This window comes from Trematomus bernacchii, unplaced genomic scaffold, assembly GCF_902827165.1.
Source record: "Trematomus bernacchii unplaced genomic scaffold, fTreBer1.1, whole genome shotgun sequence".
Lineage (NCBI taxonomy): Eukaryota > Metazoa > Chordata > Actinopteri > Perciformes > Nototheniidae > Trematomus > Trematomus bernacchii.
In genome coordinates, this window is record NW_022987899.1 from 679,017 (window position 1) to 692,749 (window position 13,733).

Sequence of the window (13,733 nt, forward strand, 5' to 3'; positions counted from 1 at the left end):
GTTATCACTTGCTCAGTGTCATTTCATTTGACCAAATGTATTTACATATACATTTAATAGATTTTATTATTATCCACCTTTTTGTTTTATGTCCTTTTTTAAAAAAAACATTCTTTGAGACTTCATCTTCTGGTTCAAATTTCAATAAATGTAATTTGTATAATCACTCTTTTGTCTTTATTCTACATGAAAATGTTAGAGATTCCATTCAAATCTGTTGATTATTCATATCTTCCTCAGGAATAGTATGTCGAATTTTTAATGCTAAATGCATATAATTTTCTCACAGGATATAGAATGAGACAACACAGTTTTTATCCATTGTGTATGAATGCTTCAGCTCTTCAGACCAACATAGTAAGATGTGAGCATGGTCCTAATTGTGCAACCTAGGTCTGGTCTGTTTAATAAAGCAAATCTGCCACTTTTATATTGTAGAATTTGTTAAATTAAAGCAGTCTTTAATTGTTTGTCCTAAACATAGCAATATATGCTTTTGAAATGTAACATGTCTTTGAAAAAATAACAGTATACAGTTTATATTGTGTTTTTTCTTTATTTAACCTTTATTTAACCAGATAAAAGCATTGAGATAAAATCTAATGTTCAATGCTGACCTGGCCAAGAAGGCAGCAACGTTACACATAACACAAACATATAAAATACAGAGAACATAACTAAGAAAACAAAAGACGAAAAAGCAGTCACTACATTGAGCACATTTGGACAGTAAGAAAGGTACACTACTTATTACTGCAAGAGCAGCTGGTGGTAAGACCTCAGACAACTTCAATTTAAAACAGGCTATTGAGACAAGTGCCATCAGTTTAAGGTTTGATTGAAGGTCATTCCAAGACCACGGACCATAATAAAAAAAGACTAATTTTTCCAGCCTCAGTCCGCACAGCAGGAACCTGGACCCGTATCCAGGCACTGGATCTGAGGTTAGACAGACAGACACTTTATCAATTCCAAATTGGGAAATTATTTAACAGCAGCAGTGTGTTCAGGTATTAAAATATTTAAAGTTGGAATAAAGTATAAACTACACAACACAAGTATAATGCACAGCAATCCATAAGATAAGTCCGATATTTTCATGAAAACTCCCCAGGAGACACCAACACAAATGTGGCCGAGTGGACTCCGGAGTTTGCTGCATGAGTTGCACTGCTGCACGTGTCCTCACTAACACTAAAAGAGTGGATCACATCAGTCCGGTTCTGAAATCTTTACATTGGCTTCCAGTCGGCCAAAGAATTGATTTTAAAGTACTATTGCTAGTTTTTAAATCATAACATGGTTTAGGACCAAAGTATATTGTTGAACTCCTACACAATTACGAGCCATCAAGATGCCTCAGGTCTTCTGGGACGGGTCTGCTATCGGTTTCCGAGAGTAACAACCAAACATGGAGAGGCAGCATTTAGCTGTTATGCCCCGACACTCGGGAACAAACTACCCAAATCATGCACGTCCGCAGAAACGCTTACCATTTTTAAATCAAGACTAAAAACATATCTCTTTGCCGCTGCTTTTAATTGAGCTGCTCATATTCGAACTACAGTATGCCTTTTAAACATGTATTGTATACCTGTGGTGTTTATTTTTATTATTTGATTATCTTTGCTTTGTAATGCCGGTTGTAAAATGCCATTATATAATGTGTTTTTACTGTATTTATTCATAAAAAGTCTTTTAATTTGTTTTATAAAGCACTTTGAATTGTCACGTACAGAAAAGTGCTATATAAATAAACTTGCCTTGCCTTGCCTTGTATGATCTGTAGTGTAGTGGGCTGTCACTCAAAAACTGAGTAGCCAATGGGGACGTACCCCTGAAAGTCCCGCCCACCTGGGACGTTTGTGTCAAAATCGAAAAAACAAAAAATGAGGGAGCGCAAACGAGAAGAGCTGCAGCGAGAGCAAAAGTCTGATCATTGAGAAAGAAGCAAAGAGAACTGCAAACAAACAGATATGTTAAAACAAAGAAAACAGACTTATAGTTTACATGATTTTTTTTCTCTTAAACTCTTAGTTTTGCTTGATTCTGAGAAAGTGTTGCTTTATCTTTATGAAACAAAACTAATCCCATATTCACACAGCAGGGAGAGATGCAAATATCATAGAGAAAACATATCATAAGAATCTCAATCTTGAGCAAAAAAATAAACAAATAACCCGGTTTTTCTACTAATGGAAAGTAGGTCTGCACACCTAGTCAAACTTTTGTCAAACACAAGTGTGACCAGTTGGAAAATCGTGCAAAATTCGTTATTTTGTTCATAAATGTCTTTGGAAATTGGCAAAAAACTGGAGGTCGCATAGAATTTATAATCTCTTTAAAAATGTTTCAAAAGTGTTTTTCGTGCAAGATGACCATCAGTCAATGTTATGTCTTGGATTGGCTTTGTTTATTTTCTTTATTGCAATTAGTTCATATAACCTTGTCATATACAGAGATCTCAATACCTTATACACACTTTACTCTGCTTTCATAAAAGTACACAAGGCACTGACTTAAGTCCATAAGTCCCATTCCTTAAGAGTTATTTAAGAAATGAAGAGTTTCCCTTTAAAGTGGACCTATCATGCTATATTTGAATAATATAGTGTAGGACCATACCTATAAAAGGCATATTTATACTTTTTTTTTTTCAAAATACTAAACAGATCATGCATTTTAGCCATGCCTCATTTCGCTCAATTTGCACTTTTTTAGCCCTGTTTTTGCAAGGGCAGATTCAGTGAGAACAGCACCACCTACAGGCCTGGCATATGTACTACAGCGTCTCCAGCTCTTTCGAACGGCAATGGCCGTGGCTGTCTCCTCCTGATTGGTGGAGTTGGCCCAATAGCCGTAGCGCCACCGTCCTGACGTCAGGACAGTGTTCAAATCTGGATCAGTTTCTATCAGATCCGTTGCAGCCCCTTTTTTTAGAGATTTGGGTATGGAGGAAAATAGAGAGGGTTGTGTTTTCTGACACTTGGTGAGTTCCCTGGAACACCGGGGACACATATTCATGTATAAAAGACGTACAAAAGTGCATTTTGCATGATAGGTCCCCTTTAAGTGAAAGGCCTTTTCTTGCAAATAAATACTCTCCAAAGCTGATTGCTGCTAAAGTGCATTGTGTCTGGCCTGCTGCTGGAAGTGATTGTTCTCTCAGAGTCAAAGACAGTTGAGGAGAAACCGTGGACGACAGCGTTCCCCCGGGGATCTGTTTCAGCGCCATATGCTCCTCTCCACCGTTGAATCACTCTCACGCCAACTGTTGCATCGCACTGACCTCTGACCTCAGAATTCATATGCACGGTCACAAACGCACAGCTGATGCTTTTGAACCTCCCTCCCTCCCTCCCTCCGGTCTGTTTCTTTTTCTTTCTCTTTTCCCCCCGCTTTATCTAAATCTGGAAACTTGGTCAGCCTGTCATCTGTCGTTTTCAGTTAGCTGCTTTTTGGTGATGATCGAGGGAAAGTATTCCCACATTCATTAACTCTGGTTTGTACATATATCCTACCAAAAACGCACCTTTTCATGCATTATTATCCTGCCACTGGAATCAGAAAATTAATATAAGTTTTCTTTTGCAGCAATGGCTCTGTCTTTATCAGCCTTGCTTTGGAATGTCTTATAACATTTATCATTATTACCATACAGTACAATAGATCAACAATAAGCGTGACACATTAACAACAGCACAACACATCAAGGTAACAACCCTTAAATGTATACATGAACAACACAAACATTCACTCTCTCTCTCGTTACTTTTTCTGTCTTTTTGTATTTGTACTTGTTTGAGTTGAGTTGCTATTGATGTGTAGCAGGGTAACTGCAATTTTGATTTACTACATCTTATGAGTGTTACAGGTTAAAGCTTTCAGTAATGTGTGCGTCTGATTTGACAGAAAGTCAGGAGTGGCAGTCATTTAATTTAGCTGAAGGTCCTTGAAATGAACATCCACACCCATCCACCCACCTGGGTCCTTATTCCCAAACACACACACTATAGGGTGTACACACTACAGAGCAACCTACAATTACCTTTGTGTTTGGGGACTAAGTTGAAGTTTAAATCTGAATCATTGATAGATAGATGTTCCCCCCTGTAATACCATTGTGTGTGTGTGTGTGTGTGTGTTCGTGTGTGTGTGTGTGTGTGTGTGTGTGTGTGTGTGTGTGTGTGTGTGTGTGTGTGAGTGTGTGTGTGTGTGTGTGTGTGTGTGAGTGTGTGTGTGTGTGTGTGTGTGTGTGTGTGTGTGTGAGTGTGTGTGTGTGTGCGTGTTGTGTTGTGTGTGTGTTGTGTGTGTGTGTGTGATGTGTGTGTGTGTGTGTGTGTGTGTGTGTGTGTGGTGTGTGTGGTGTGTGTGTGTGTGTGTGTGTGTGTGTGTGTGTGTGTGTGTGTGTGTGTGTGTGTGTGTGTGTGTGTGTGTGTGTGTGTGTGTGTCTTTGAAGAATGGCAGCCTGTGTGTCTCTTTGTGTCGTCTGTCAGCTGTGTGTTTGACGCTCCTCTGTCGAATGTCCTCGGCTTTGATCATGGTTTCTCCTCCGCTCACATTTCAATGTCTTCACACCGACGTTCACACCCAGTCTGAGAACATCAGAGAAGTTCTCTGATCTTTTACTTGAGTCAAAGTAGTAAAACCTCAGTGTAGAAATACTCTGGCATTCAAAATACAAGTACAAAGGTATTATATTTTAAAATAACACCGTACAATATGCGCTTCACTGTCATCTGGCCGCTATTACATTACTTTCTACTTACATGTTATAATACTGCTACTAATCTTCTCTACCTTGAATGTGGCTTTATTCAATTTCTATGTTATTAACGTGTGCTTTTTTATAATCCTATTTTATTTATGTTGCTATAACAATGTTCAATTTCCCCATAGGACGAATAAAGGATTACTGTATGCTAATATTTGATCTGTATTAGCATTAAAAAATACTAAAATTCCCGAAACTAAAAGTACTCATTATGCAGAATGGTCTTTTTTAAGAATAATATATATTATATCACTGATTTATAATTATTGATCCGCTAATGTGAAAACAATTATAGTTTTGCATCTGGTAAAGGAACACTTTATTCAATTATTATGCTGCCAGGTATCTTAATCCAGAATACTGCTTAATAATTCATTTGTATATTAAGTTCTTCTAATAAAATGAACCAGGAAAGTAACTCATCTTGTCAAATCAATTAAATGGCACTATTTCTTCCTAATTGTTGTGGAGTAGAATTAATCAAATGGAAATACTCAAGTAAAGTACTTAAAAAGTGTACCTAAGTAGAGTAATGGTGTAAATATACTATACTATATTTCCAACACTGGTGAACACCCTATCTCCTCCCAGGTGTGTTCATTATTTCTTTAGGATTTAAGGATCATTTGACAAAGATTTATTTGATTTTCACCAAATATTAGACAACTAGGATATGTTGTGGAAAATGAAAGGAAACCTATTTTTTTTTGGGTGGGTTTCTTTGTCATTTTATATCAGAGAGAGAGGGTCCATGTCTTTACAGCTGCTTAAGTATAATACTTGAGTAAATGTATTTAGTTACTTTCCACTACTGGTGAAGTACAACTTATTTTCTTAGATGGTTTATGTTGCACACCAAAGCAAATTATACTTGTATGTGTAAACTGGCAATAAACCTGATTCTGTTTCTACCTAAGGCCCCGTCCACACGGACACGAAACGGGTGTTATCCGCTATAGTTCTTTATCGTATGGACGGTTCTTCCACACAAGGCCGTAACGGAACCGCGGAAACGGAGCCCTCAAACGATAACGCATCCCAAAGTGGGAAGGTTTGGTAACGTAACGCTTGCAGCACCGTGTGTACGCCCTAAAACGATCATAGCCCCGCCTCTCCTGCTCACCCCCGCGTCACCCGCGTCATTGCTGATGCGTTTCTCCAACAACAACAATGGCGGATCACAGCAGCTCTCTGTTCGTGCTCCAGACGCTACTGACCATGCTTCAGATGTTAGTGCAAACATCCACAGCTCCTCTACCACAACCATCAGAAACAAGTGGGCATGGAGAACTACATGAACTACATGATGCTAAATCCACCGCGGAGAATAAACAGAAGGGCAACCATGGCAACCATACTCGGGGGGTCTTATTCACTGCTTTTGGTGTATTTTGTGGCGGAAGTACAGCGCCACTTACAGGCCCGGCATATGTACTACAGCGTCTCCAGCGGGTCGAACGGTCTCGTTTCTTGAGCCGATTCCGTGTGGACGGAAGACTTTTTTGATATCGACCTCGGTTCGTTTTCGTTATCGTCTCCGTGTGGCCGGGGCCTAAATCCTCCTCGAGCTTCCCTCTGGGTTTCTTAACTATTCCTTCAAGATTAAAGGATCATTCGACAAATCAACAACTAAATGTGTGATTTTCACCAAATATTAAATGCAGCCCATCGGCATTGGATATGTTGTGTGAAGCGAAAGATTGGATTTCTTTCTCATTCCTTTTTTATCAGGAAGTGAGGGTCTTTGGAGCTGCAGACAGGATCTCACAGGCCTTTGTTAATGTGCTCGTTGTTCCTGAGGTGAGACTCTGAAGAGGTGCGACTCTTTCATGGTTCCTCCTTCAAGGAACAAATCCAGGAGAGGAAGGTGTTAAAAGAAAGAGGAGAGACTTTCTTCAGTGTCTAAATTGATTATATAGACTTTTAGCGTTTGGTTTGGTAGGCAAAGGAGTTAAATCTGCACAAAGCCATGCAACTCCCACTTAAAAATTGAGGAGTAAGGCAAGATCATGATACGTAGGACATTTTAAGACTATTTAAAGCAGCACCAACATGATAAAAATGTAAACTTAAAATCCCTTTCCAATTGGGACTACTTGTGGACACAGCCTAGTGCTTTAAATATCTCATAAATAATCAAACATATTGACAAAAGACCAACACATTCGATTACACCCTTTGAATCAGTTGTTGCTTTTTACATTTTGTTTTACTTGAATAAAACAATAGATTGTACTCTAATGACTAAACTTGAATAAGTTATATTACTTGGACAACAGATAGTGAGAGATGCTGTTGGTCTCTTTGCTGTACGCCATGAGTTGCTGTTTAAAGATAATTAAATGGGCTTTGTTTTGTCTTCCCATCAACTGTGCACATGGTTTTACCATGGAGCATATTCTTTAAATCAGGGGTGTCAAACTCAAATACACAGTGGGCCAAAAATAAAAAAATGGGTACTAGTCGAGGGCCGGACTGGTTCAATGTTATTGCAAAACTTATTGAAATGAACTTATTGCACATATTAAACCTGGAACTAACAAAGCTTAAATGATTGCCTATAAAAACAACATTAAATAATCAGTTGCATTCATTTCTTATGGCTCTATCTGCAGCTTCTCCAGAGTCATTTCTTATGATTACATTTTTCCACAGGCCAACAACAGCTTCAAGAAAACTATTTCCCTCAAAGAACAAACCAAACATGCCCTGTTGTCACAAGAAAGAAAGTGCAGAAGGAAACATCCATGTAAACTCAGGTTGCTGCTCTGTGATGCTAGTTCAAGCCAGATACTTGGCATCTCATCTTGGGTGCAAGTTCATCAATGTTTGGGGTCAGGCTCTGAGCTGAGGAGACCCTCAGGATTGAGTGAAGGTGTGCGTGCAATATACCGGCGGGCCAGATCTAATAGTAATTAGAAATTATCCTGCAGTTTTACTTTTCTTTTTGGTATTTATGTTCAAAAGACGTCATGTACAGACATTTAAACTCTATGTTTGAGTAAAAAAAAGAGGCAAAAATCGTATTTCTTTTTACTATTGTTAAGATCAGGCGACCATGTCTTGTTTTTATCTTTTATTTACTAGATGCTATAAATAAAACACTTAGTTGAAGTAGTGATCGTACTTTCTTTTTTAAGTGTTCCTACATAAAAAACATTTCTAAAAGGTCCTTACACACCAAGCCGATTTGCGGCGTCGATAGATGTCCTGTCGCCCTACTCAGATTGGTGTGTCTTGGTGTGTACTGCACCATCGTGTCTTTTCGGCCGTGCAGACACCTTCCGCCGCCGATTCGACATGTTGAATCGGGAGGCTGTCGGCTAAAGAAATCACTCTGATTGGCTGTTCAGCTTAGCGAATCAGTGCATGAGAAGCGAAACGGAAGTGAGGGAGCCAAACAAACTATTAAGAAGGCAAATCTGAGATTTCATTTAACTCCAGCTCTCGACACAGGTTCGGGAAAGCCCCATGAGCTTCTCGCTGTAGAGTGAAAATGGAACGCACACGCTATTCGTTGTTTGTTTATATCACGCAGTCTGTTCTTCTTCTCTCGGTTATCACGCAGTCTGTCTTCCGGTTGTTGCCTCTTTTGAATGACGAATACACACTACCGCCGCCTGCTGGTAAGGAGAGTTATTGCCACTCACGCATGCGCAGTTCGTACGTGCAACTTGGCCGTCGGCTGAAGTCTTTGCGGTGTGTTCCAGTGCGACACATGGCCAAGACACAGGAGACGCGAGGCGACGTTCCGTCGGGACGTGTTCTTTGGTGTTCTTTGGTGTGTAAGAACAAATTTGAAGGACAAATGCTCCTAATCAATTACTTTACAGACATTAACCTGGTGTCCTTTAAAAGAAAAATCACTTAATAAATGTAGATTCCAATATTTTATACCAACATTGAGAACATATCATTTGCCCTCAGACATTGAGTCAAGTCAGCTTTTCACTTACATTATTTTATTTATCAAATGCAGACATTTTTACTGGCATTTCTACACATCGTTACAACATAAAGTGGTCATTCTGAAGGAGGCTACTGGTCCGATAAACTACAGGCCTTTATGAAATACAATAGAAATATTTATATTAATCAGAGTCATTGCCAAATTTCTCGGTTTCTACAAGAGCTTTTCTCCACATACAAATCCTATATACACAGAGTTACAAAAAAAAGAAAGAAAGAAAGTGTGATCTGTTCCTCGTCTGTCCTTTGCCGGGTTATAAGTGAATGTTTCATCCTTTTTCAGGTGTGAGGAAAAGTCACAACATACTGAAAAGGAAAGTGAGGGGGTGTACGTCCAGGAAAGACCCCTGTATTGAGATAAAGGGAACCCCATCGTTTAACACTCAATACATCCCAAGATATCCAAAGCACTTAAGGAGTGTTTTCTCTATTTCTACCTCACTGAGTGATTTCCTACATCTCCCAGAATGCAGTGGGATCAATGTACACGTGTAGTGTTCAATAGGGTGGTGCAATAATGACGTATTTTTTAAGTAAAACCCCGGAAGTTAGCACCCTAAGGGCTCCCTCGACAAAAAGCCAATAGGATTTTACAATTGGATTTTGGGAATATTGCAGAAAATATGATCTGTGGAAATAATGATACTACACGTTTTGTTCAGCAGGATTTTCTCCACATACTAACACCATTTTGTAGTTTGAAGCGTAAATGCAATCAGCAGGAGTAAAAAGGCTAGCGTAATGCTATGAATTAACTACATTACGGTAGCATGGCTGCGCATCACCACCGCTAAGCTACAGGCGGCTAATGTTCGCCATGATGACGTTGAATAGTCTCCTTTAGTCACTTGTTAGCAACCGCCATTTTTAAGACACACAAAAGCGGACATTCAGCAGTATTTTATGTCGTAGAACAAAACGTGAAAATCTCTTCAGCTTGTTTTAACCACAGACCTAATCTCAGTCTAGTTACCAAAAACCAATCAAAAAACCATTGACTTTAAAATGAGAGAACCGGACTTGGTAAAATGCTGACTCATTCCCGGGTCTTTTTACTCATTCCTGCACCACTCTATTGTGGGAAAAAGATGGTTCCTCCACACAACGACAAATTGATCTCCAGGGGATCCAGAAGTTAAAAATCCATGTGTGTGGCCAGGTCTAATTGAGCCAAGAAATGCAAGATGCACCACCCAAAGAAATGTTTATTTTGAAGTGTTTTTATGTGGTAGGGTTGAATATTCCGGTCTCCCTAGTCAATCAAAAAACCATTGACTTTAAAATGAGAGAATGGGAAGTGGTAAATGCTGACTCATTTCCAGGTTTTAGGACTCATTCCTGCACCACACAAAGATGGGTTTCAATGCATGTTTCACCACCAAAGGAAATGTTTATTTTGAAGTGTTTCTGTGTGGTAGGGTTGAATATTCCGGTCTCAGCTGCTCCAACATATCCAAACCCCTACCAGGGTCTCCACATGGACCTCGGGTAGGTCACGGGGGTCTCGGGGCCCTCGCTGGAGCTCTGGTTCTGCTCGCTGTCGGTGTCGTCCAGGTCGGAGCACAGGTCCTCGCTGGAGGTGGTGGACGGGGCGGGGGAGAGGGCGGAGGACGAACAAATACTCTGTCCTCCGGGTGAGGCCAGCGAGGACGAACAGAGACTCTCATCGCCTCCGTGCCAAGAGCTGCTGCCGTTACTCCCAGAAGAAGTTTCCGTGATCAGGTCCATCAGGACGTCCTGCAGGTGGTCCTCGTTCAGCGGCATGCACTCCAGCAGGTGGTTCAGGAGCTCCGCCACCACCGTGGGGTCGATGCCGGGACACGTGGACACGAAGGTGTGGACCTCGTGCATGCACTGGATGTAGCCGGCAGCAAACCTCTCGCTGGCTTCCTGGGAGAGGGTGTCTGATTCTGTGGAGGAGAGGGGGGGGGGGGGGAGAGTGTGAGTAGCTGTGGCTTACTTTAGTTTATTTGAGAAACAGTCAAGTCAAAGTTAACTTTATTGTCAATCTTTCAGTTTGTGTGTACAGACAGAGAGATCCAAATACCGTTTCCCACAATCCCGAACACAAAAATACAAATATATATAGAAATATATATTATATATATACCTATATATACACAATCAACAGACACACTTATACATATGCACACATTAAGACATAAATAAAAGCACGACAATCAATATATACAAAATAACAGTCACTTCAGAACTGTAAATGTGCGAGTTGTCCCTTGACTAATTGTAGTAAGGCCAAAAACAGAACAGGAGAAATGATTGAGCGTGTTAGGTGTTGTCTTGTAAAGTAGGACATTTCAGATAGACAGTAAACAACCCTAAAAATATGACATTCTATAAGAGTAGAATTGACCTATTGTTAAAATACCACAAACTATCCTGTATTCCCTCTAAATAAGTTGTAGCTGTCATGTGATACCATTATTTGTATAAGTAAAAGTCTATTTGCGACGCTTCTGAATCAATTGCAAAAACATGATGCAACCAGCTTACTCAGAGCAATTTATTCCTGCTTTATTGAAATAACTTTAAGCCATACGAATAAGCAAATGTCTAAGAATGCATTTACCTGGATGCTGTTATTTCCTGCTGCCATTGCAACCACTTAAATGTATCTTGTGACCCCTGATGGGGCCCCGAACCCCAGGTTAGTAACCCCTGCTCTAGGCTCCAGGTTTTATTTGAATAATATCAAGCCCTAAATAAGCAAAAGTATCCAGAAATAACACGACGAAGACATTTTAATTTGTTCTGCTTCTACTACGACCCCTAAAATGCATCATGTGACCTCTTAATGGGAACCTGACCCCAAGCTTAGTAACAGCAACCCTAGATTCTAGGTTTTATTGAGATTGTACATCCTAAAAAAGCAAAAGTATCCAGGAATTCAGGTTGAAGAAACGTTTATTTCTGCTTCTCCTACACCCCCATGAAACTAATCGTGTGACCTCTTAATGGGGCCAAAATCCCCATGTTTGTAACCACTGCTCTAGATGTTAAGGTCTGAAGATAAAAGAGGATGCTTTTCAGAGTAAAACAGTGTCAGATTGTAAGGCTTTAACAGAGCTGTGCAGACCTTGGCTTCGGTTCTTCAGCACCTCCTCCACCTTCTTCACCGTCATCTCCAGCACCTCTGCGTTCTCCGTCTTGGAATGAAGCTGTGCGGGAAAAACAAACGTCAGAAACTCCATCAGAAAACCCCCAAAACCCTCCTCTGGACCTCGGCTCCAGGTGACCTCAGGTGAACTCACGTCTGAGTCCTCCAGCAGGGTGCGCAGCTCCTGCAGACTCTCGTTGATGCGAGCTCTCCTCTTCTTCTCCACCAGAGGCTTCCTGGTCTGAAAACACAATCAGACGTCCATTATTTGTCAGAAAGTGGGGACATGTGGCTCAGTGGATAGTGTGCTGGACTTCGAATCAGGGGATAGCAAGTTCGAGTCCCACTGCAGTCAGCATGTCGTTGTGTCCCTGGGCAAGACACTTCACCCCAAATTGCTCCTGTGGGGATTGTCCACAGTACTGAATGTATGTAAGTCGCTTTGGATAAAAGCGTCTAACAAATGACATGTAATGTAATGTACTGGTAAAATGTACAGTAGTGCAGCAAAGAGGAACGTGCAGATATACGGCAACAATAAAACAAGTAGACTAGTATATCAAAGAAAGAGGTAAGATCCAATAAATCAAATAAGTACACACAATAAATAGCAGCATTAGGAAAGTGAGCATATTAAAGTAAGTGAAAGTAGCAGTAGTAGTGATTAACTTAGTAAATTGTAAAAAAAGAGTAATATTGGATTCAATGAGCTTTGAATATTTGGATACACTATGTTGGACTTCATCTATTTTAGGAATCAATAAATGTTATTGAGGTTAAATTATAACGTAAATTCACTACAGAGGGTCACCTGTTTAACTAGAGCGTAAAGCCACATTTGTCCAAACAGTGGACAAATTATAACTTTAATCAATTGTAAGAAAAATGAAAGGTGTATAATGCACATAGCATTGGTATTTCTCATGTTCAGTATTGTGTGGTGTCGACACACCATGTGGATTCAATTAACTGAGAATCAATAAACGTCATTGCCATTCAACTCATTGATTTACGGAGTCACCTGTTCATCAAGTGCATAAAGCAAAAATGTGTCCATAGTGGTTGATTTTGAAGAGAAGTAGCAGACACAGTCAGCATTAATACATGACACAAACAGTGATGGTTGCACATAGTTATTTCTCAACAGTGATGTTAAGTAAGAGCCATCAAAGACATAAACTCACAGATTTGTATACGATATGTTGGATTGAATTAGCTGTTAGAATTATTACTCGTCTACCCTGCAGTATGCAAAGTCATTCAAACTAGCTGCACCTTTACCAGCTTTGATAACACTTTAATTATCAATCATTATAACACATATCATATATATTATTCTGAAATGGACCAATCTGCACAATGACTACTTTTACTGTCGCTACTTTATCTATATTTTGATGATAATACTATTCTACTTTTACTTGAGTAACATTTTGAATGCAGGGCTTTTACTGTAACAGAGTATTCCTACACTCTGGTACTTCTACTTTCACTAAAGTACCAGATCTGAGTGAGTACTTCTTCCACCTCCTTGGCGTTAACCTCTGCAGTAAAAGCATTGCAGAGCTTCACCGGTGTAACAAGTGCTTACATCCCAAGTGTCTCCAAATAGCGCCTGATCATTCCTTCATTAATCCGGGATTTGGTACCTTTCTGTCGGCTTTCTGAATCCCATAGTAGGACTCCTCGTCTTCATCCATATCCAGTTCGGAGCTGCTGGGTCGAGCCGAGGGGGCCATGTTGGTCTGATCTGAGGCTCCTTGTTCCAGAGTAGCAGCTGGCAAACGGAACCGGTTAAAAAAAAAAAATCGACAACAAGCTCTCAGGCAGAAGCGAGGCGCCCTGTGTTTATTGTGCAATCCTAGTGAGACGTGC

General features: G+C 40.1%; 1 protein-coding gene across 1 annotated transcript; it reads right to left on the reverse strand.

Annotated features, from left to right (window-relative positions):
• Positions 1–8,727: 8,727 nt before the first annotated feature.
• On the reverse strand, positions 8,728–13,733 carry her13 (hairy-related 13). Its single transcript, XM_034114432.1, has 4 exons — positions 13,508–13,733; positions 12,013–12,099; positions 11,838–11,919; positions 8,728–10,653 (listed from the first exon to the last, which is right to left on the reverse strand). Exons 1-4 carry the CDS (start codon positions 13,595–13,597, stop codon positions 10,205–10,207), a joined length of 708 nt encoding a protein of 235 aa, XP_033970323.1. The 5' UTR covers positions 13,598–13,733; the 3' UTR covers positions 8,728–10,204.